Source organism: Indicator indicator, chromosome 5 (assembly GCF_027791375.1).
Source record: "Indicator indicator isolate 239-I01 chromosome 5, UM_Iind_1.1, whole genome shotgun sequence".
Lineage (NCBI taxonomy): Eukaryota > Metazoa > Chordata > Aves > Piciformes > Indicatoridae > Indicator > Indicator indicator.
This window is the reverse complement of record NC_072014.1, coordinates 22958259-22983845: the sequence shown is the minus strand read 5'-3', so window position 1 is coordinate 22983845 and position 25587 is coordinate 22958259. Positions and strand designations below refer to the sequence as shown.

The following is a 25587-nucleotide window of genomic DNA, read 5'->3' as shown; positions in this document are numbered from 1 at the left end:
AACTTTTACACAAAATTAACAAAAAAAAAAAGAAAAATATAACTACGTGGGGTTTCATTCACAGAAATTAAATGCATCCAGTTCATCAGAAGGCAGTACAGTTGATATTGGACTACCTCAAGAAGGGGAACAGCCAGAAGCAGAACCTGAAGAATCTCTCGAGCCAGAGGCTTGTTTTACAGAAGGTAGGAGAAGCACAATATATTCAAGGTGATTGGACCTAATTCTGTTGATTTGGGGTGGATTCCATTTTTATTCAAAATCAAAAAGCAGCTTTATGTTTCTACTTGTATTTTCTGTTTGAATTAGTAACTCTTTCAGTGGTACTGTCATAAATACACTGTTTTCAGGGTCTCTCTGTCTTTGGAAGGTATTACAGGAGTTATCAAGCTTTAACTTCAAATAAGTGGAAAAAAAATCCTCAAATAGTATATTACAGTAGCATAGAAATAAGCCAAATGACTTATGTTGTAATTCCTAATAAATGTTTACTTTATTCTGACTTCTCAAAATTTATTGTCACACTTAGGCTGTGTGCGAAGATTTAAATGCTGTCAAGTCAGTGTAGAAGACGGGAAAGGGAAAATCTGGTGGAATCTTAGGAAAACCTGCTATAAGATTGTTGAACACAACTGGTTTGAGACCTTCATTGTCTTCATGATTCTTCTCAGCAGCGGTGCTCTGGTAAATTCAGTGTGGAACTATTGTATTTTAAGCATCAAGCATTTAGAATTACAGTTAATTGTATAGCTGCAGGTAACCTATCAGAATTTAATTCATAAATGTTCTAATGTCAACATATATCAAAAAGTATTTGGCACATGTTGTAAAAGTTTGCTCACAGGCTATGAGATGGATTGTTTGGCAAGTTCAAAACATAGTGGTAATGGAAATAAATCAGTTGTATCAGACTGGTGTCCACATGACTTTGTATTGATGGTAATAGCTTTGTTTTACACACATTTACAATAAACCACAGCTGAGCCAGGAGCTTATCAACAGCAACTTGAATTGTCAAACTGATATGTGAAGTGCCAATCTGGTTCCATCAGGTATTTTACCAGACTGATGTTAAATAAGGTGCGCTGAGTAAGTACTGAAATAATGAGTTCCTCATAGCAGGGTCAAAATACAGTGTACTTGCTACACTTGGCTCAGTGCACAGTGATTCATTGTCAGTGCAGATGTTTTCTTTTGAAAATATTGTTATTAATCTCTGCTCAGGATTGTTTGATGGGTTAGTGTGTATAGTTTGTCTTCAGTTATTTGTTCCTCAAAAATTCTGTATCACAGCATCATTTTTAAATCCCTCATAAAATGTTGATATAAATTTGTAGCTACTGCAAAGAATTCCATGTGTCACTAAACCATTGCTGTCCATGGAAACAAATTAAAATGAGATTTGGAGGATGTTATTACAGTAAGTTTTGTGGATCACTGTTCAGCTCAGCTGAAAGCTGAATACTGTGTTTGGACCCAGCTTTATGAAAAGACTACGTTATGGTCTGAAAGCAGAAGTTGTGCTTGAGGGACAGGTATATACCTTATTATAACCTATCTTTCCAATTCAAATTCTGTTTTAGCTACTATATGCCACACTGCAAATTGTGAGGACATTTAATTATATCCCCAAAAATATTTTTCACAGGCATTTGAAGATATATACATAGAGCAACGTAAAACTATCAAGACCATGCTGGAATATGCTGACAAAGTATTTACGTATATCTTCATTCTGGAAATGCTTTTAAAATGGGTGGCTTATGGCTTTCAAACCTATTTCACTAATGCGTGGTGCTGGCTGGACTTCCTGATTGTTGATGTATGTATTCCTTTTCATGTCCTGTATGATAGGCTCCAAAAATCAGAATGTTATGTTTTCAGGATAAACTTTCTGTTCTATTCAGTGGAAACTTTTATTTTAAAACTGTTGCTGTGGTATGGTTTATAGTTCTGTTCAGAAAAGAAAAATATTTAGATATACCTCTTACTCTAAAAAATGTTTGGTTGATATATGAAGTTGTAATGGTTTATTGAAATGATGATGTATACGATTATTTTTTTCATGATATAGAAAGGATGCTTTTCATCCTCTTCAGTTTTTACTTTACATGGTATTTAAACTTTTCAAAGCAATTTCTTCAGAATGTTTCTAACATTCTGGTTAATTACTCTAAGGGTCCTATCACTTGCTCTGTGTAATTTGAAAGGAAAATACTACTAGGAACTCTCAATTCCATTGTACTATTCAGTACCCTTGCACTTTTCACTGCATCACATGGGTGACCCTCAAGAGGTGCTTGAAGAACTGTAGATGAGCTCCCATAGAATGAGTTCTCAAATGATTTTCAAAAGGCTGCGCCACAAAGGAGCAGATACACATTTTCTGAGGAAAACCGAGTGAGAAGTGCATTGTAATTTCAAGTCTACATGGTCAACAATGTATGCACATTACTGGGTAGTGTAAATGGAAGTCTACAGATCTTTAACCATAAAGCAGAGATTAATTTCCCTTCCATCTTCAATAGCCTGACTACATCTGTCTGTGCTAATAGGGCATCTCTCAATTCACGTATGCAATTCCCATGAAATGCAAGGTAAGAAAGTGTCTTGAATCTCTCGATCACTCATTCTGAAAAGCAGTCGAATTCTACAGAAACTGCTATGTATCTCTGTAAAACTACAATGATATGATAGACCATGAGGTCTTGACTATACAAAGCTTAGAAAACATTATAACTTTTAAATCCATACTGGCATTGCAGATCCTAAGATGAAACATGATTATATACATGCTTGGTATTTCATGGTTGAGTCTTCATCCTTCTTAAAACTGATTAATTGGCTCAATCATCAGATATGTAAATTAACATGACCACTAGAGCTTTATAGAGACACCACTGACAATACTTTACAATGCCATTATTTGTTTACTGTATTTTACAACAAACATTTAATTCTTATTTGATAATCTGTGGTTTAGTCACTTTTGTCAACTTTTCATGGTAGCCTTACCCTGGTGAATTTTTTTTAATGGAAGAAATTAATCTCTGAAGCAATTTTTTAATCTTTAGTTAGAGCATTGAGATAACGAAGCAAAATCATTAATTTGGAAATGAAAGAATGGAAGGGTATTAAATGAAGGGAAATAGAAGATATGTTGTTTGTTGTTGCTTTTCCTTACTAGGGCCACTCCTTCCCAATAGTTTACTGTAAATACATTTCTAAGGATTGTCGATGAGAGATAATTGTATTATTTATTTTACAGCTATTCTAGTTTATTTATTCATCTGCCTGCAGACCAGCCCAGCGTTATGCAAGCCAGAATTGATGAAGTGGTTAAAGGAGTCGCAGGGAATGTAATGAAGTGTGGATATGCCTAACAGTGAAGCTTCTGCCATTGTCTAACAGTTGGTTATCAGTCTTGATTAGTCTCATTAAATCTGAGCAGCACTGGTAGCACTGGCTATTGAATGAGATTTTCTGGACACTAGAAAGTTACATTTGACCAAAGGCCAGGTCTGGATGTGTTTTTTAAGACCTTTCATGTTCTCATCAAGTTATGAAGATAACATGGGAAGTCCTGACCTAAACTGGCCATTCCAATTCACCCAGCTTCCGGGAGCTTTGGTTTTGCATGTGACTTCACTTTTCCTTAAATACCACCAAGGGTTGACTGGTTTATGTGACTATAGAAAGCATTTTTATACCATTCTTCCAACATGATTTCATCAACAGGTACCTAGAATATATTTTTATTCTACTTTGTCTGACTTTAAAGATCTTTCTTCATTATAGAGGGATTCCTGGAGAAAGAGGTCCAGCCTTGAATCTTCTTGAGAAGTTCAGGGCACATATCACTCCTACAATATGTATTGAAAGGATGAATGAGCCATATCGCATTTCTGTTTTTGTGTAGGTCTCTTTGGTTAGCTTAACAGCTAATGCCTTGGGCTACTCAGAACTTGGTGCGATTAAATCCCTTAGGACTCTAAGAGCTTTGAGACCTCTGAGAGCCTTGTCGCGATTTGAAGGGATGAGGGTAAGACAAAATGAAAGAATCTGAAATAATGCATGCATACACAGCAACAATGCATGCAGAATAATCAACAATGAATCCATGCAGAAATGCTACACGATCATCCTATGTATTTTACATTTATCACTAACATATAAGCAAAAGGCTTCATCTGCTTATATGAATTCATGTGTTACTGTACAAGTTTTTACACTTATTTAGGCTCTTTGGCCTTTCACCCTACTTCATATTTTCCTAGAGGGCCAAAGGATTTATCAGCTGCATGGATCTATGCAACATTACTGCAAAACTGAATTTATCCCATAAAAATAAATCCTGCTACTGTCAGAACAGTTTTTAAAATACACCTTCCTTCCACATAAAACTGTGTGTACACATACACACACACACATATGCACATTGCATAAAAGTTTAGACTATCAGGCCTGGTCTAGGAAATATCTTTTGATTTACTATTCTGTAAATGCCAGTTGGGAATTTCTGTTGGAATCTAAAAGTTTTTAAATTAATTCCTATGTTAATAAATAAATAGTCAATGTTAAAATACCTTCTCTCTTTCAGATTAAAACTATTGCATTATATTTAAGTATATCAAAGATGGAGCTGGTTTATAATTTCTGGCTTAAACTGGTTGCTTACTACCTTCCATATTGATTTTAATGTTTATGATAATTTGTAGAGTGCTAAGCAGCCTGAAAACATATCAGAAAAACTTTTACTGACAGATTTGGATATATCTGAGAAGTTACTGTCCCCTGTTGCTTGTTATCACTCTATCATTTACCATAGCTGAGACACTGAGCTGCCCAGCTTTCAGTCCACTCCAGTGCAAAATCAAATTGCACTTTAGATGACAAATTGCAGTTTAGATGACTTCTTTAGTGCACTGAAATGGATAAAGACCTTATGTATTCTGCTATGGCATGAAAGGTCTAGAAATATTTCTCTTTGGGGTTGTAGTCAACAATTAGAGACAGTAAATATTTCTAGCTCTGGCTAGTTTGTCTGTCTGACAAACTTTAGGGCAGAACAGAATTCTTGGGTGTAATGAGACTGAAAGCTTGAGGACAAATGTTTCACTTCGTTAACTATCCCTTTATATCTCAACAGTCATTCCTCATGAATGATATTATTACATTTAAGAAATCTACTTATATTTAAAAGTAGATATTAACATAACTTTAAATATCCTCAGTGTATGTACAATCACTATATTTGAAAAATATTCCCAAATTAGGAAAAAAGATGTTGCCATTATTTCAGTCAAACTTCCACCTAACATCATTGAGTTCATGGATTTCTAATTTAATCTAATTTAGCATTATTATTGAACTATTCAATTTTTTAGGTCAAACTACTCCTCGTTGCATTCCACAGCCATGTCATTGACTAAGCAGAGAGTACAGGTCTGTCAACATAAGACAGTGCTGTTGAAACAGTCAGAACAGATTTATCCATTAGTCAGGGAATCCTCTGCCTGGCTGATAGATGATAAAATCCTATATCAGTTTTGCTTATTGAGTTATAATAGAGTTTTTTATTACTTATACTAAAAAGGTTTGTTGCTTACACTAAAAAACTCCTTTTTTTTTTTTTGCTGAGGAGTTTTTAAAGTAAGAAACTATTTAGATTTTTTTTTTAATTTCCCCATTACAACATGTGATTTAACATATGGGGGGGAGAGAGGGGAATCATGGCAGCTTTTGACTTTACCATTCTGTGCTTTTATAGAGTTATAGAGTAATTTACGTTGAAAGGTATCTCATTTGGTCCAGTTCCTAAATTTAATATAACAATAATTTCACTGAAGTCCTATAGGAGCTCAAGTATTGTCCAAAGCATGCATCACTCCAAAGAGGTATTGTTTTGGCAGGAATTGAGCCCTGAAATTAAAACAATTTTTTAAAATTATGATTTTACAAATAATTTTTTCTATGTAAGCTATTAAATGTAGATATAAAAGTAATGGCAAACTATTCTACAGGCTTGAGCTACACATTTGTATTTTAAATAGAAACAAATACCATAGTGTGCTAGAGGATCTGCTGGATTAACTACATGTAAACTAAATGAATTCTGAATAATGTCATCTGTGTAATATCTAATGCCCTATATTTTTAGAACAAAATATTCTTTAGGTTCTATGGATCTGATTCAGTACTTTGGGCAAAATTGGCAGCAGTACTCTATGATTATTAAGTTTTATATTGTTAGACTTACAAACAGACTTAATAAAAGAATTAACTAATTTAGCAGTTCCATCATTAAATAAACCATTCTCATTCACAATGTACCTACTTTCTCCATAATTTTATTTTATTTACTATTTTATTTTTATTTTGACATGTTTTTAATCATCATTCATTATCATACATGAACTATCATCATACATGAACTCATTTTCATTTTGGAATTAAGTCTTTCTTCAGGTCTTACCTGCCACTTGCGACTTGCCTGAACACTATCAGCTTTTTTGTGTTCATCTACTCAGCAGGTTTCCTGGTTTGAACATGTCTGCTTTTCTGATTTTATATATACTCATCCAAATGAACATGCATATATCCCTGAGTTTTCTTTTATTTACAAGAAGACTTACAATTACTTGTAATAGGAAAACGGTATTGTGTTTGATGCAGTCAGCCATTAGAAATATTATGGATGTGGTTTTGCAGATGTACATGAAGTAAATATTCTAAAAAGAATTAGTAAATGCTGATTTTTTTCTGTTTTATTTTGTTTTCAGTTCATTTTACCTGTTTGTTTATAAAAGCTACTATTTGGTACTGTTTGTATGTCAATAATGTGGAGTCTTCCACATGGATGTGTTCCTGTGTGACCTACTCTAGGTGATCCTGCTCTGGAGGGAGGGTTGGACTCAGTGATCTTTCAAGGTCCCTTCCAACCGCTAACATTCTGTGATTCTGTGATGTCAGCTATGTTGACATTTTGTCTTTCCTCTGTACTACTTTTTTTACTTGTTGCTCTCAACAGCTCAAAAAGTGTAACACAAATATTAGAATTAAGATAGAGTATTACATTTAAGAGAGGATGGTGGAGGTTGGTGAAGCATTTGTTAGATACTGGTGTCTCACACTGTGTTCTTATGCTGTCTCTGGTTTTATTTCTATTCTAGGTGGTTGTGAATGCCCTCTTGGGAGCGATTCCATCCATTATGAATGTGCTTCTTGTTTGCCTTATATTCTGGCTGATCTTCAGTATCATGGGAGTAAATCTGTTTGCTGGAAAATTCTACTACTGTGTTAACACTACAACTGATGAGAGATTCGATATTAGCCAAATCAACAACTACAGTCAGTGTGAGGAGCTCATAAAAAACAACGAAACTGCCCGATGGAAGAATGTGAAGGTTAACTTTGATAATGTAGGCCTTGGTTATCTTTCTCTGCTTCAAGTGGTAAGTCACTACTGCTTGATTTTTATTTCTCTTTGTATATCTCTGTTGTTTAATTGTAGCAGTAAAAAGTAATTTTTCATTGTTTCTTTAATTTAGAAACTTTGTCCCTTACTTCTTGGTTTGAAATTATAAAGTGTGGGATAAATCCACGACTCTACAGAAATAATACAAAGAATGTATGCTGACTATGAGAAAAAATAAATAATACAAACCTTATTTACCTTAGCTGCACTGAATTTATATCAAGTATATCTACTTTACTCACACAGAAAATGACTTTTATGTCAGATATTACTCATAACTGATAAAGTCAGATAATAGAATTTGCTTGTGATTCTCAGATATATAAATAAAACACACAATAGAAGGTGACAGTTGCCTATTAATATTTCACTGTGCTTGTGTTTATGATGAGCACTAAAGATGCTCTTAAGCAATGTTTTTTGACAAGTCATTTTCCTGGAAAAGCATGAGATAAACACCAGTGTTCTGTTGATAGGCTACATTTAAAGGCTGGATGGATATCATGTATGCAGCTGTGGATTCTCGTAATGTAAGTATAGTCCCTTGACTCCATTTGTTTTGACTCTATCGGTTCCAAGATTTAAAAATTTAATTTTAATGTCTTTCAGAAATATACACTAAAAATGAGAGAACAAGGTATTTAAAACAATTGTGTCTTTAACATTTATTCTATGCTCATACAGACCAGCGATGTTCTTTGTCAATAGTGTAACTTCATAGATTGAAGATCAGTGGGATAGATATGTGGGAACTGGACCATAAGAATCAAAGATGAGAGTGACTGAGCCCTAAATTCTATCCAGCAGATACTTGATTCTGTGCTCACAGTTCAACCAAGGCTTAGTTTCTATGCCTTTTTTGCAGGTTTTGGATCAGCCGAAGTATGAAGATAACCTGTACATGTATCTTTACTTTGTCATCTTTATAATTTTTGGATCATTCTTTACCTTAAACCTTTTCATTGGTGTCATCATAGACAATTTCAACCAGCAGAAAAAAAAGATAAGTACTTCATCATTATTCTGAAAAGAAAGATTTAAAAAATTGCTTATTTTTGGTCCACACACAATAACTTTATTCATAACTTATTATGTTTTCATTTTACAATAAATACATTAAATTATTAAAGCTTACCATTTGGCTTGATGGGAGTTTGATGAACAAGTGAAAACGTATCTGTCCATGGTTAGTGAAATATCCAATGTGATCTTTGTAAAGATGTGGAGTTAGAGCTGGAGACGATAATAGACTCAAAAAAAGGCTAATCACTGAATTAGCTAAATGTAGCTGTAAAACTCTTAGCTAAAATACCTTCATATCTTAGAACTCAGCAGTGTGGAGATTTTGAAACTCTAATAATAATCATTGTATTACCTTTAAACTGTACAGTCCTTAGCCTTCATATTTTGTCAACCTCCCTCAAAAGATACTGGTGTTTCAGCTGCAAGACTTAACTGAGGTATCTGGGAATAAAAAGAGTTAATTGGAGTGGTGGAAGTGCTGTTGAATTCATGTCCTGAAATGACATGACATGGAGAGAAATTGCCTTTTTTTTTTTCTCTACTCATTCCACATAGAAGTTCCAGGATGTCCTGCTTTAAGTCTTGCCCCAGTGAAGGGAGGAGGTTGGGAAATATTACTATCTGCACACCTTCTAATTATCCTCTGATATCATATGTGTCAGTTCTGAAATTTTGCCAAAATTTACTCTAGAGGAAAAACTAGAGAAGTGGATTGAAATATTTTATTAGTTTGTGTCTCTGTAATAACTAATGAAATTAAGTAGAACAAAGAAAAAGCATTTCTCCCTCCATCTTTCCTCTCCCCAGTGAAAGCAGAGGTCTACCACAAACAATGAAAGAGCCTCTCAAAACACCAACCAACCACACCAAACCAACCAACCAACCAACCAACCAACCAACCAACCAACCAACCAAAAAACCCTAAACATTGAGTGGAATATGTAAAACAATTCTTCTTATAATAATCTTGATAAAAGGGGATTTTTATATCTGCCCTAACTTTTCCAACAGATGAGAATGTGAATTAGAGTGATGATTACCGTTTGATATTTTTATTTATAAGTAAGCAATAGAGATACATGATTGTAACCAGATTTGTCTCTTTGGTTTACTTCGGAGGTCAAGACATCTTTATGACAGAAGAACAGAAAAAATACTACAACGCAATGAAAAAACTGGGATCAAAGAAACCACAAAAGCCTATACCTCGACCAGCAGTAAGAATAAAAATATTTTCTGTTATTTTTACATTAAAAACGTGGATTGTTTCAATTATGCCTTAGGCTGAATCAGGTTGTAAAATTTGTAAGCTGAATCAAGTGACATCACTGAATCAAGTGATATAAGAAAAGCCTTATTAATCTGAAATCCAATTTTTTTTCTCTTTTGTAGTCTGAATATGAAAGACTCTTCCATTCCCTTTTTTCCTCCTCATTTTCTCCCTACTGATGTCCATGACATCTTATGTGGCATTTTTAAAAAACACTGATTTGACTAGAACAATTAAATGTGACAGTGTATTTATCAAAATATGCAAAATCCTTACAGCACAGGGCATTTCATCCATCAAAGACTCTGAAACTGCACTGAAATAGGCACTAGTTACTGTATCATTGCCTGAAAAAGGAGTCCTTTTGCCCCTCACACCACTGCTGCACATATAATGACCAAGGCTACCCTAGCACTACAGAGCAGGGTTCAGCTGGGACAGAAAGCAATTCCAGCTCTGCAGATCTACTTTGGATTGTGGAATCGGCTCGGTGGCAGGGACACCCATCAGTAAATTCTCTATGGGTGAAAAATCAAAGATATTTTTTTTTTAAAGCTATTTTGTTGGCATGAAGATCACTGAAGTCGAGGCTGGAAAGCTTTAAGTTTTCTGGCAAATGAAGTGCTATTAATTTTTTTTTTCAAATTTTGACAAGCCAAGAATTCAGTTAGTAGTCCATGTTACAACAGGTTACATTGAATCGGTTCAGGCTGGCAAAGTCTCCCTTGCAACTTCATAAGAATGCACATTTTAAAATAATCTTTTTAACACTTATAAACACACTAGTTGTGTTTCTGTTTAATTTGTATTTATGTGTGCAAACTGGAAAATTTATACCTATGGAGGACTTCATGGAAGACACGAAATCCTGTTCATACTAGATTTAAATATTTTTTAGTTATTAAAAAAAAGTTTTATGCAGTGCATATTGTAATTAATCTTATTTTCTCTTCCTCAGAACAAATTCCAAGGCATGGTCTTTGATTTTGTAACAAAACAAGCATTTGATATCAGTATCATGATACTCATCTGTCTTAATATGGTCACGATGATGGTAGAAACAGATGATCAGAGTGAAGACATGGAAAACATTCTATATTGGATTAACCTTGTGTTTATTGTACTTTTCACTGGAGAATGTGTCCTGAAGTTGATTTCACTTCGCCATTACTACTTCACTATAGGCTGGAATATTTTTGATTTTGTGGTTGTGATTCTCTCCATAGTAGGTAAGAACAATTCATTTTTATGAAATGGCAATCCAAAATCTGTGTGGGATTGTTGTTAGGCTGGCATGCAAGCACCCCAGACAGCAAGGTAAAACCTTCAGCCTACTTTGGTTTTGATCCTGGGAGTTCTTTTGTCTAAGCTAGAGTGAGCAGCCAATCACAGCTAAAGCAGATGTAATTATAAATACATGGCTCCACTAATCTTTGTTTTACCTCGAACCAGAAAACTTGAAAGAACTTGAGTAAAAATTATATCATTTTAACTCCTCGGAACTCTTTAATATGTAAATTGGTTTTGCCATTTTTATATGAAAACAAAATGTAGTTATTTTTCTGCTCTGAGACACAGAATATAATGGTCAATTCTCCTACTCTTCAGTGACTTCCAAAAAGCCTTTTTATTAACAGTTTGCTTAGGTTTGGAATTACTGTGTCGTTAATAGTAATCTTGTGGTCACATTATTTCATGTGTAATTAAAAAGCTGCAGTTCTCTTTAAACATATATGTTTTCTTTGAATACCATAACTCGACTGCATGGCAATTTAATACTCGTATAAATATGACCTGTCTTCTGGTTAACTGAGATTATTTTTGTTACAGTTAAACAGAAAACTAGTCTTCTGGTCTTCTGGGATTTGCTAGTCTACATATGCTAGTTATCACTTTGTCCTAAGAAAAGGCTGATGTTGTGTATTTGTATGTCTGGTTACATACATGGCTATACAACTCAGAAATGTCAGTGATGTGGTTATTCATTATCCTGCAAATTACCTCAGAATTTCTGTTGGGATTTATGGGCTTCCAAAGCATGCCAAACTGTAAAGGTTTCATTTAAATATCTGAATGGCCAGTTTCTAAAATCTGTTCAAATATCCTGTTCTTCTTAAAGTTCTGCAGTGTTTGTAAGACAAATCTTTAGCAGTGTAGTAATATCACTTATTAATTTAACTTGTTTTTCAACAGGTATGTTCTTAGCCGAGATGATTGAGAAGTACTTTGTGTCCCCCACACTATTCAGAGTCATCCGACTTGCCAGAATAGGTCGAATCCTGCGCCTCATTAAAGGCGCTAAGGGCATCCGCACTCTGCTTTTTGCCTTGATGATGTCTCTTCCTGCTTTGTTCAACATTGGGCTGCTGCTGTTCCTGGTCATGTTTATCTATGCGATTTTTGGCATGTCCAACTTTGCCTATGTTAAGAGGGAAGTTGGGATTGATGACATGTTCAACTTTGAAACTTTTGGCAACAGCATGATCTGCCTGTTCCAGATTACCACATCTGCTGGCTGGGATGGTTTGCTAGCCCCAATTCTTAACAGTGGGGAGCCAGACTGTGACCCCCATAAAGATCATCCGGGGAGCTCTGTGAAAGGTGACTGTGGCAACCCTTCCGTTGGGATTTTCTTCTTTGTCAGCTACATTATCATATCATTTCTGGTAGTGGTGAACATGTACATTGCTGTGATTTTGGAGAACTTCAGTGTTGCTACTGAAGAAAGTGCTGAGCCCTTGAGTGAGGATGATTTTGAGATGTTCTATGAAGTCTGGGAGAAGTTTGATCCTGATGCAACACAATTCATAGAGTTCAGTAAGTTGTCAGACTTTGCAGCTTCTTTAGATCCTCCTCTCCTTATAGCAAAACCAAACAAAGTCCAGCTTATTGCAATGGACCTGCCCATGGTAAGCGGTGACAGAATTCACTGCCTTGACATCTTGTTTGCTTTCACAAAGCGGGTTCTGGGGGAAAGTGGGGAGATGGATGCTCTCAGAATACAGATGGAAGATCGATTTATGGCAGCCAACCCTTCCAAAGTCTCCTATGAACCAATTACAACCACGTTGAAACGAAAACAGGAGGAGGTATCTGCTGTCATTATTCAGCGTGCTTACAGACGTCATCTTTTAAGGCAAAAAGTCAAAAAAGTTTCGTGTATATTTAATCAGGATAAAGGTAAAGATGAGGATGATCTGCCCATGAAAGAAGATATGATTATGGATAAACTAAATGAGAACTCTACTCCAGAAAAAACAGATATGACCCCATCCACAACCTCCCCACCTTCTTATGACAGTGTAACAAAGCCAGACAAGGATAAATATGAAAAAGACAAATCAGAAAAAGAAGATAAAGGTAAAGACAGCAGGGAAGGTAAAAAGTAACACATAGTTCTGTTTGTGAGAAACTGTTTACAGCCTGAGAAAGCATGTATTTATGTCAACAGGACTCCTGTAGGAGGTATATGCCAAACTGACAGTTTTTACATATATAAATATATATATAATTAAATATATATATAAAAGGTCAGTGCCTATATCAAGACAGTGACCCCTCGTCATCAAATTGCAACTCTGTAAAACAGGGTAACATCTTGACAGGAGGTTGTTGTTTTTATTACCAGCTGACACTGCTGAAGAGAAGATAAAATGGCCAATCAGACTGTAGAGACCAGTTTAAAAAACAAAAAGGTGCAAACCTATGAATCTCTGTGTTTAACATGAAACACACAGTACAAAAATTGTATCCACTGTTTGCATTTCAACAGCCACATTCGCCATATTTTTACAAAAATCAGCGTTGGTGAAACATCATTTTTTAATTCACAGGTTGTTTACTATTATATGTGACTATTTTTGTAAATGGGTTTTATGTTGGGGAAGGGGGTATGAGAACCAGGTGTTCTACTCTCGGATTCTCTATAATGTACAGACAGAAGTGATTTGCATGAAGGCATGCTGCACTTGTAGTTCATGCATGGGAAAACATGACGTCGCACAAAGCAGCAGAGTCTGACTACTTCCATGTTTCAGGGTGGCTCTATATTTTGAGGTGCTTAACAACAGTATCCATCTAGTATCTCATCCAGACAAATCTTAATGTGCCTGTAAAGTCCCAGAGAGTCTACAATAATAGAACAGATTTTTATTTTTTCATAAGTCATTTAACTGTAGTTGAATGAACTCTGCATAAAAAATTTACTGAGGGACAGACAGTCCATTTTTAACTATTCTTCTGTAGAAAACAGCTTACCTGAACTTAGGAAATTGAATTTACCAAAATTCTATAAAACTAGGATTATGAAGTTGTTCTGCTTCACCCTGCAGTATCATTTAGCTATCTTTTGCTCTCAGCAAGGTTGACATTGTATGTGTTGATTAAAAAAATACCATCTATGTAAATAGTTATTTTATCCTGTGGTGCATGTTTGAGCAAACAAATAATGACCTGTGCACAATATTTATTGCATCAAATATGTACCACAATAAGTGTAGTTTGCAAGCTTTCAACAGCCGATATGAAGTATTCTGTACCATTATAGATAGTTTGAAAGCTATCACTGATGCATGTTTATCTTGCCTTTGCTGCTGTAATTTTACTCTTTCCACTGTTAAAAGTCTAATATGGGAAGCCATATCTCAGTGGTTAAGTGAAACAAATTGTTCAACTGATCATCATTCTTTCATGACATCAAGCAATAGTTTGCAGCTACTTAAGAGCTTCTTGCTTTGCATTATAAAATTTTAAGTGAAACTGTATGGTGTATAGTCAGACTGTACAGGATATGTTGCAAACTGCTTAATCTGTTGAAAAATACATGGATAGAATTTTCTAAGAAAATATAAATATTGTAAAAAATACCATTTTATTTTATTTTTCAGCGTTTTGTACATAAGAAATGAGAATTATCTTCAGGTTGATGTCAGTGTCACTTTTGTTATTTTCTATCCATAGCACTTTTTAATTCAAGAACTTCACAAAATAAGAAACAAAGGAAAGAATGGGGTAGTTTTAGGTTTCTGCTTTTTTATTAGTACTGTATTTTTGCACACATTTTAATGTGAAATAAGTTTGAAACTGAGTCCAAAATGCACTTGCTTCCAAATAGACATAACTTGTAATTGAAATGTGGTGGGGAAGATTTGTTTGAAATTCTAGCACTGCCTGCATCAGAAGTTTCAAGGTAGTCTTTTTATTCATGAAATCTTTACCAGTGTTTGTTTACATAGACTATTCTTATTCTTGTTGATTCATGCTGCACTAGAACTGTTCTAAATATAATATGGAATTCACAATGTTTTTTTCCCACAGAAATTAAATAGAAAACTTGTATAATTGATCACATCAGGACATTTTTGTTTCTTACACAAGCAAAAATTCAATGTTGACTCCTCCTTTTACAAAGATATTGACTTGTGTGTCAGTGAACTGCATGCAGGAAAATGCTATTACCATAAAGAACAGTAAACCACATTACAGTTGAGCCAAAAGAATAAAGACTTCATTTTTTATTGTATTTAATTGTTCTGTCTTTGTTTTCATCATAAAAAGCTACCGAAAATAAAATATGAATATATAGAATGTTAGAAATAGGAAGTAATGATTAAACTCATAATGATTTGCACAAGTAAAAAATCGAAGCTATATTCTTTCAGAAAGATCTTCAATATGATTTGCACTTACACTGTTCAGGTTATTAATCCTGTTTAAAACTGTTACATAGTAGGATAGTGTTTACATGTACATGATGCTTAAACCCCTTTTTCATGTCAGGTATTCTGAGACAACTAGGAAAACAGATGTTACAGAAACTACCTAGCTATCAAGGCTGCAAACCAGTATGTATAATTTCAGAGACATTTTACAATTTAAGTGAAGAGTTGTAAGAAAAAGTTTGGTTTGTACATAATTAGTAAAATATTTATAATTTATTATTTTGCTTTAAGACATGAGGGATAAAAGTCAGCAGAAATTTTCCTGGAAGTTTAGGTAAAGTATCAAACTAATTATGGGGTTTTTTTTGGTGGGTTTGTTTGTTTGTTTTTAATCTAAGGGTGCTGGATGCAACTATAGTGTGAAAAATACTATAATTTTAAACTTCTATAGTGCATTAGCAGACAGTGCTTCTCACTGGTAGGGAAGCATCCCCATCAAGTGATGCATAATTGCCTATGGAAGGGCTAATACCAGAACGCAGAAGTTAGGTGTAGGACAAGCATTATGAGAGCAGTAGCAGTGGAACTAAGAAATTTTAATTTGAGACGAATAAAAATATTCCTTGTGTCAGTCTTGTCATGTAAATTATCTAATCTATCTGCACTGTACAGAATCCCTCATGAAATGCTTAGAAGTATGTGAGAAAAGAGCCTGGTATAAAAGTACTTATTTTTCCTTCTAGCAGGACTTCTTATACTTTTGAGATACAAAGCAGTTTCACAAAAAATTGAAGGACAAGAAATTGTCATTGGGCTTTCTTTTGACTATGACATAAAACTGTCTTCTCAGTGCATTAAAATTAAATTTCATTTACATTGTTGCAAAGTCCAGTAAATCATGCTAAAATTGGCTATGAATAAAATAGCATTTATGCTGCTGAAAGCAGCAGAGCCACATTTTCAGAAAACAATTACATCAGAGCACTATATCTAAAACTTTCTCTGATGTAAATGTGAAGTAATGCCTTGTGAAAGTAGGATACACTGAACAAATCCCTAGGGACATTAAAAGTCAGGCTTGATGGGGCTCTGAGCAACCTGTCTAGTTGGAAATTCCCCTGCTTACTGGAAGGGGGTTGGACTAGATGACCTCTAGAGGTCTCTTCAAACCCAGTGCATTCCATGATAAATTAAAAGCAAAGGAAAATATGCACAAACTTTCCAATAATCATCACAGATGTGCAGACACAGAGCTCTGTAGATTATCAGGAAAATCAGACGAACAAAATCACATACATGATGTGTAAGTTCTAGCACTGGGTGTGCACCCAGAAGAAACACATCTCAACAGAGCAGTAGAATGGTTCGTGGCATTTCTTAGCTCTGCAGTTTTCACCACTAGTGGTCTGTTGAGATTGCTTACTCCAAGAATGAGTATTGCTATGCTAATGTAACAAGCTCGTAGACCGAGGCGCTGCAATTGGATTTTTCACCTCTGCTATGAAAAAAAACAGTTGTTGAGAGTCTAAGATACAAAGCAATGAATCTGAAATTCTGTAACTGAAGGGCCAAAGTTATGGGTGGCAGGTTGGTTTTGTGGAGGAAAATGTACTGAAAAAAAATGCAGACACAGAAAAGATTATTGTGTGAATTATTAGACCATTCAGAAAATAACCTGTATACATCTTGCAAGCATTTACACTTCACAGAAGACTGTTATAAATAAAAAAAATAATTAAATGCTCAGATGCTCAACACTGACAAGCAGGTATATTTTTGCTTCTCCCCATCCTCTCCCTTCCTCCCCCTTTTTTTTTGGTGGCATATCAGTAGATTTACTAAAAACACCTGCTAACACACTGAACAACAGTTATGCACAGGCTTATTCCCCAACAGTAATCTCCCAGTTTTTACCCATTGGGTTACTGCAAGACCCCGCGCTCCCCTTTGCGGCGTTTGAGGCAGCGAGTGCCGCAGTGAGGTACACAAGCTATGAGCGTTCAAGCAGCGCCCTCAGCCTGCCCCTTGCTACTGTTTGCGAAGCTGCACCAAGGGATCCGTGTGGCTGGGTCTCTCTAGGCCCCTGTCCCGGCTTCAGGGAGCCGAGCGGCACGCATCGGACGGGAGCGCCTCGGCTACACCCCGCAGCTCACACGGCCCAGCGCTCTGGGGTGGCCACTGGCTCCGCCGTTCTGCGGCACAGCGCCGCTCCCTGGCCGCGCCGTGCGTCTCGACCAGCGCCGCCCCATCCTCGGCTCGGACGGCAGCCGCAGAGCGGAGCGGCATGGAGTGGCTGCTGGCATTTGGCAATCGGGCGGCCAAGTAGCGAGTGCCCGCTCCGAGCTAGCCGGCCATCAGGTGCTTCGGGACCTGCCCGCGTCTGCAGCTGCTTGGGACAGGTACGGGGAGCGCGGGGAAAGGCCGGTCTGGTGGCAGGCGGCGAGGGCGTGGCGTGCGAGGCGTGCCGCTGGCAGGCCGAGGTCTGGTGGTTCTCCGGGGAAGACAGCGAGCTCCGGGCGGGAGGTGGGGGTCGAGCAGCTCGATAAGGACGCGGGGCGGCCTCGGCTCATCGGCTGGCGGAGGTAGCGAGTGACGGCTTCAGCCCGGGGGTTGGTGAGAGCGGCCCTGGCCCGGCGGCAGGTGAGCGCGGCGCGGAGGAGGCAGCGGCCTTCGGCAGCCGTGTGGTAACACTCAGCCCGGCGAGCGTCGATTGCGGGCTCTGCTTTGGCGGTGCAGGGCACGGGGGCCAGGCGCACCCGTTACTTGTGTTATTCGTAAAAGCCAACGTAGGGCCGATTACCCCAGGCAGTGGCAGGATGAGCTGAAATAACAGTTTTCCAGATGACGACTCGTAAGCGCGCTGGGTTTTTGTAACCACAGAGGAGGTTGTGGAGGAAAGCTCAGGAGCTTGGGGGCTTCTTCGTGAGGAAGAGAGCAAACTCCATTGGTACCCAGGTTTGTAATTTGCCTGGAGAGAGCAATTGTCTGCAAATCAAGATCTACTGGGGCCTCGCCTATGAAACTGTCTTTCCAGGTGTTTTTGACACCTGAGATGTTAAGAGGGGTGAGGTGAGACAGCCTGCGGCACCCCTTCAGGCCGACATGGCTATTAGCTGTCGCTGGGTGCTGCAGGTGCCCCAGTGCTTTTTCTCCCTGCAGCAACGAGTGGCTTAGAGCCCCTTGGTGGAAGTGGGTGTGGGGAATTGGAGTGCTGGCATGTGGGTGGGGGTCCAAGCCTGCCTGCCTTGCTGTGCAGGTGGAGGTAGAGCAGTGTGAGGGCAGCTGGTGATAGCCAATGCAGCCATATCCATACATTGGGATAGTGGAATAAATGTGAAACATTTCATGGGCTTTTTCTGTGTTCTGTGGTTCTGGATAAATCTTGCCCTACTGCATGACTGTGCTAGTCCTGTGTAAGAAGCCAGGTTCTAAATCCACTTAGTGTGGCAAACTTGGGAGCAACACGTACCCCCAGTTCTTTCTTTGCCTGAAACACCTTTTAGTCTGAGTAGGCAGGAAAGACAAACTGTTGGGTAGGGGCAGTGTCTGACACAGACAAGTAGAGCTGAAGATTGAACAGGTTGCTTCAGAATGAAAAATGCAGTCAGTTTCCCATGTTCTTTCATTCAAATGAATTAATTGTACCCCTCTGAGTGTTCTGAATGAGGATGTAGACTCATAGAATCATTAAGTTGGAAAAGAACTTTAAGATCATTGAGTCTGACCATAACCCAGTTACCATGACCACTAAACTATATCCTGAAGCACCACGTCTACACATTTCTTGAACACCTCTAGGGATGGCGACTCCACCACGTCCCTGGGCAGCCTGTTCCAATGCCTCACCACTCTCTCAGTAAATATTTTTTTTTCTAAAATCCAATCGAACCCTCCCTTGGCACAACTTAAACCCTTTTCCTCTCTATTGCTAGTTACCTGGGAGAAGAGACTAACACCAGCCTCACTACAACCTTGTTTCAGGTAGCTGTAGAGAGCAATAAGATCTCTGCTCAGCCTTCTCCAGACTAAACAACCCCAGCTCCCTCAGCCACTGCTTGTATTACATGCTCTCCAAACCCCTCACCAGCCTTGTTGCTCTTCTGTTGTCACACTCCGGGACCTTGATGTCTGTCTTATACTGTAGCACTCGGAATTGAACACAATACTCAAGGTGTGACCTCGCCAGGGCAGAGTACAGAGGCACAATCACTTCCCTACTCCTGCTGGACACATACAGGCCAGCATGATGTTGGCTGTCTTGGCCTCACTGGTGGCTCATGTTCAGCTGGCAATCCACCAGCACACCCAGATCCTTTTCCACCAGACTGCTTTCCAGTCACTCTTCCCTAAGCCTGTCGTGTTGCTTGGAGTTGTGACCAAAATGTGGGACCTGGCATTTGGTTTTGTTAAATCTCGTTCTGTTGACCTCAGATGATCGATTTAACCTGTCCAGATCTCTCTGCAGAGCATTCCTACCTTTGAGCAGATCAACACTCCCACTCAATTTAGTATCATCTGTAAACTTGATGAGGATGCCCTTGATCCATTCATCCAAATCACTAATAAAAATGGTAAACATAACTGGTCCCAATGCCAAGCTGTGGGGGATAGCGCTTGTGACCAGCTGCCCACTTGATGGAACTCCGTTTGTCACAACTCGTGAGGCCCAGCCATCCAAACGGTTTTTAATCCAGCAAAGAGTCCACCTCTCTGTGCCCTGGGCTGCAAGTTTTTAGAGAATGCTGTGGGAGACTGTGTCAAAGGCTTTGCTAAAGTCTAGGTAGACAACATCCACAACCTTTCCCTCACCCACTAGGTGGGTCACCTGGTAATAGAAGGAGATGAGGTTGGTCAAGCAGGAACTGCCTTTCGTGAACCCATGCTGACTGGGCCTGATCCCAGAGTTATCCTGCACTTGATGTGTGAGTGCACCCAAGATGAACCACTTCATAATGTTCCCCAGTACAGAGGTCAGGCGGACAGGCCTGTAGTTCCCCAGATCCCCCTTTTGGCTCTTTCTGTAGATGGGTGTCATGTTGGCAAGCTCCAAAAATCTGGCAACTCCTCTGGCATTCCCAAGACCTCCCCTGCTAACAAGAGAGTGGCTTGTCAAGCTCCTTCACCAGCTGCCTCAGCATCTTGGGTGAATCCCATCCAGCCCCACAGAATTGTGAGTGTCCAGGTGGCATATCAGGTTGTTAACTGCATCCTCCTCGATTACGGGGAGTTGATGCTACTCTCCATCCTCATCAGGAGCCTGAATACCCTTGAGGGTAGTGGGTCTGACTATTAAAGACTGAGGCAAACAAGGCATTAAGTACTTCAGCCTTCTCCTTATCCTTGATAACAGTATTCCCCCCTGAATGCAATAAAGGGTGGACATTTTCCTTGGCGTTCTTTTTGTGTTGAAGTATTTGTAAAAAACCTTTTTTGTTATCACTCAGCAGGCAGGTTGAGTTCTAGCTGGGCTTTTACCTTTCTGACGTTATCTCTGCATAACCTAACTAAGTCCCTGTGCTCTTGAGTTGCTTGGCCCTCTTTCCAAAGGTGGTAAACTCTCCTTTTTTTTCCTGAGCCCCTGCAAGAGCTCCCTGTTCAGCCAGGATGATCACCTTCCTTGACAGTCTGTTTTACGACATATGGGGACAGCCTGCCCCTGTGCCTCTTCCTTCCTGAAGAATGTCCAACCTTCCTGGACCCCTTTGCCTTTCAGAACTGTCTCCCAAGGGACAGTCTTAACCAGTGTCCCAAACAGACTGGTCTGCCCTTCCAGAAGACCATGGTAGTGGTTTTACTGACCCCGCTCCTTTCTTCACCAAGAATCAAGAATTCTATCATTTCATGATCACGAAGCCCAAGACAGCCTCCAACCACCACATCACCCCCCATGTATTTTACTGTGGGATTTATTAACTAAACTCCACCATAAATGATTTTAAACCCACATTTGTTGTCATTTTTTCTTTTTTGTGCAAATTGGAGGATGGAGTTTTTTGCATAGTATGTGTGGAAAAAATAAAGCTGTGAGAAGTTCGTAAATTTTAGTACACTTTGGGAAGTGGTAAAGACATGAAAGCAAAGATGCTGGAGTGGAGTCATTCTGTTTAGCCTTGTCAGAGTAAACTATTGCAATCTCTCAAATGCCATTTATAAAAATTTACTATAAGGAAGCGTCTCTGTATGCCTATTCTTATCTCTGGCTTTTGGTTTAATACGTTATTTTTGTGTTTATTATATGAAGCATGGTTCAGACCAGCCCAGTAATATACCTCCCTAGTCTATGGCCAGTCACTAAAAATCTGGTATTTATTTAAGATAGAGAATGGAATAAAGAGCAGGAGTACCAGAGAACTCAGAGGGATTGTTTTTATTTATCTTCATTTGTGACTAAGCATTCTTTATTTTAAAATGCTCTTAGATATCTCAGCAGGAGATCTTTAGATCTGTCTAGCTTTTATCATGAAAGAAACAGAACTTTCCGTAGTACAAGGTGTAAGTTTGGTTGAACCTAGAGAAATCCGTTTGTAATTTGAGTTAGGTATTCTCAGATTTCTGGAATACAAAGCACTTCAACGTAGGCTGACTTCCTCACTTTGTGGGGACCCTTACTCGTGTAATAGATTGAGAGGTGTTTGCAGCATGTGATGTTACCTTGCTGTGAATGCATCATTGTTACTTGTCTTGTTCCATAACGTTTAGGTTTTGGATTCTGCCAGGTCATTCTAAGGACAATTTAAAATTATATTCTGCCTTTATGATTGCATAGCAGCAGTCGGGTGATCTGCGGGGAGTAGTGGTGGTGCAGAAATAAGCAATAAGCCACTGCTGGATGTTGTAATTGTTACAATGCATCTACTATTGTGAATTGTTGTGCTTTGGTAACAAACGGCCTTGTAGAGAGGCTACAGATCCGCATACAGCCTGGTTTGGTGTTTGTCTTCTGCAGCAGTAGAAGCAGCAGCTTGCTTTAACCACAGACAGATGTAGCAGCACTGATGTAATACATTGATCTATTTGTTCAGCCTGGAGAAGGGGGTGAATGGGGCTGAACAGTGCTTTAGTTTCTTTTCCAAATAGCTAAATATAAGTAGGGAAGTCATCTACAGTCTTCCAATTTAGAGAAACAGTGAGCCAGAGGACAAAGATGAGTCTGAAAAATGCAGAGCATCCCTATTACTGAAGTGACTCGTTAAATAGATGCAATGTTCACAGCATCAAAGGACTGATACATGCAGATAAAATGAACTATAAGATTAAATATTTTCCTGTGTTTGTTACTATTTGTAGTATATGTTGTTGTATCAGTTCTTACTTCACAGCCCTTTTCCCTCACCAGTCACCTTAGAGGAAAAGACATTTGCATTTTTGTGAATTCTAAAAACTGGTCAAAAGATCGATGCCATACTATTCTGAAAGCACTTCAGAAGCTCCACTGGAAGTGCTTTGTGTTACTCAGAATATTCTCAGTTACTTGATGATTTGTTGAAGCATTTCACAAGACCTGTGCAGTTCTGTGTCAGTGTGCAGGCAGTCTTGGTCAAAAAGGGGACTTGGCATGGTTAAATTGCAGGTGGCTTGCCTTGTTCTGTCTTCTGGGGATGGGGGGTGAAGAGTTAATCAAAGCTGATTGGTTTCAGTGTTACTGTGTTGTGTATAATGTACTGTTTGATAAGCAAGTGTTGCTAGAATAGATTTAAAAAGTATGTATCTAAGAACAGATATAAAAGCATTTATTCCCTAATTAACAGTTCTGCAAAGCCATCTGGAACCATGAAGCAGTCTGCAGATAAGATTTGTACTTAGTTTCCGAGGTTTCTTTTTCAGTTTGCCATAATCTTAGGTAGTTATACTATTAAAAGAAAAATGTATTTCAAATATATATTGACACTGCTTTGATATGCAAAAGCAATTTATGTAGACACTGTTTTACAGAACATTTTTCTCCAGGTTTCTTTCCAAGTTTATCATGTTACAAACCAGCATATGGCCTAGAGATCACATAATTTTTATAGCAATTCTATCTAATACTTTTCATGGGGCATTCTTGAGACATTCCATATTATAAACATATTTGACAGGAAAATAAATATATTGAGATGGAGTACTCTGAAGGGTACATTTGGTAGTATGAATTCCATGTTATTGCATGGATCTTTTGATCAGTGTGTTGCGGGTTTTTTATTCACACTTCTTGGAACTGTTTATGTTCCAGTGGGAATTTTTGACTCTCTTTTTTCACTTTACTTTGAAGTGCCAACAGCCTTCTCAAAAGGCGCGATATTCTGTTTTAGTAATCAAACGTTAATTTTTGTTACCTGGTAAGAACACAGCTACAAAGGGCAAATTGCATATATAACTAACCTTGAAATACTGTTTTAAACAATTGCATTATAAATCTTGCTTTGTACAGTCTGGCTTATACAATATTCTTTTGTGTGTGTGTGTGTGTGTGTGCTTCTCAAGCGCTTTAAGGCTTTTTTAAGATCTGTTTGTTGCCCTCTGCCCAGATGGACTGAGTGATGTAAGTCATTAGTGCACAACTTAGTACGAAGGATACCTGGAAAAGATATATATGCAAGTTGGTGTTCTTGCATTGTATGTAGGACACTAATATGCTTACCATTCTTGTGTAAACATTATATAGATGCATGAGTAAATTTTAGGGAAAATTGGCAAAATATTTGTGGAAGCAGAATTTGGAGCTAAGATTTGAGGAGGCATTTTGTTTTCAGTTTGAAAATAACCAAGCATTTTTGATTAAAATTCCATGGGCTACTGGTAAATTCCCAGCAGACGTTTCTGTTGTAGCCTTGCAATATCATGACTGTTTGTGGGTTTTTTGTAGTCCCCATGGCAACAAGGATTTTTGATCTGCAAAGCAGAATACTGCACGCGGTTTGAGGATGTAGAAATTTTCTTTACTACAGAAGACATTTCGATCCATGAAAGCTTATCGGGCACCCTGCTGCACCCCCTTCCCATCCCTTCTCTTAATAATCTGTGTTTTGCCTGTAAATTCACATGTAAATGTGAATTCCTATTTGGTAAGAATACAGTTACCTATTCTAATTTTTGACAGCATAAGAGATGGTGTAAAATTTGTAAAGGCTTACTGTAGTGATAGCATGAAAAACGTCATCCTCCAGTTGGAGTCTTGAAAAACAGGAAGGTATCATATATGCATATAAATTTGTATGTGTGTGTATCTGTGAACCTTGTATATGCATCTGAGAGTTAAAATTGCTCAGGACTTGCATTGGCTTCTGCTAATGTTTACTTTGATTTGGACTTGTTTGCATGATGTATTCATAACTTACTTTTTAAAGGGACATAGACATTTTAAATAAAGAATCTCAGAATGCTATAACTCGTTCACAAACTAAAATTTGTTAAGTGGTACTAATTGTGTCATTTTGGTTGTGTGTCTATCCCTCACCTTCTCAGATGAATACATGAGTGCTGTGGAACATTTGGGATGTATCCTGAACCAAAGAGTTATAGGAGAAGCCTTGATAGAGTAACTGCTTAGGGGGCATAGGTAATTCTTTTCTAAATTAGGCAAACTTTCTGTGCTGTTAGTGTTTTCCTTTTTGAACACCCATTCTGAAAAAAGACAGATTCAGATTTGTTAATTTTCCTCCACACCCCCGTTAGTTTAGTTTGGTGGGTTTGTTTTGCTTTTTTTCATATGTGTGTACTTTTGGGGTCTTTTTGTAACTGGTAAAAAAAAAAAAGAAAGAGAGTTATATAATTACTGAGGCAAACAGCACAGGTAAACTAGGCAATTATTGTTTCTGTTGGAAAAGACTTTGTATAGTACATCTAAGAAAGCTATGAGATCTGAATGGCAATTTAGATCTGCGTTAAAAACAAATCTGGAAAGTCTGCTGCTAGTGGCCTGCTGGTCTTTATATGGTCTGGGCTGGGAGACCTCCATCTCCCCCTGCCACTGTCACCACGCAGACATACATGTAGGATCATTATGAAAACAAAAAATACTGCATTAATCTGTGAAACTGAAGCTACTCATTGAAAGACATGCACTGTTCTGCTAGAGTCTTGTTATATGGGAGTAGGGCAACCTAGTATTTAGGTACTAACTTAATAGTTATTACTAGTTTCACTGGTGCTATCACCTGTGTATGTCATAGCTGTGA

The 25587-nt window shown here is 38.0% G+C and overlaps 1 protein-coding gene across 7 annotated transcripts in view; it reads left to right on the top strand.

Moving 5' to 3' along the window:
- The window catches only part of LOC128967321 (sodium channel protein type 2 subunit alpha), a 52827-nt gene extending 39668 nt beyond the window's left edge, over positions 1-13159 (top strand). For all 7 annotated transcript variants that reach the window (XM_054381406.1, XM_054381404.1, XM_054381403.1 and 4 more), the window contains exons 17-26: positions 65-185; positions 530-684; positions 1649-1822; positions 3920-4042; positions 7173-7454; positions 7954-8007; positions 8343-8480; positions 9613-9717; positions 10729-10999; positions 11964-13159. In XM_054381406.1, coding sequence (XP_054237381.1) covers positions 65-185; positions 530-684; positions 1649-1822; positions 3920-4042; positions 7173-7454; positions 7954-8007; positions 8343-8480; positions 9613-9717; positions 10729-10999; positions 11964-13159 — 2619 coding nt within the window. The remainder of the gene's footprint in view (positions 1-64; positions 186-529; positions 685-1648; positions 1823-3919; positions 4043-7172; positions 7455-7953; positions 8008-8342; positions 8481-9612; positions 9718-10728; positions 11000-11963) is intronic.
- The last annotated feature ends 12428 nt before the right edge of the window (positions 13160-25587 follow it).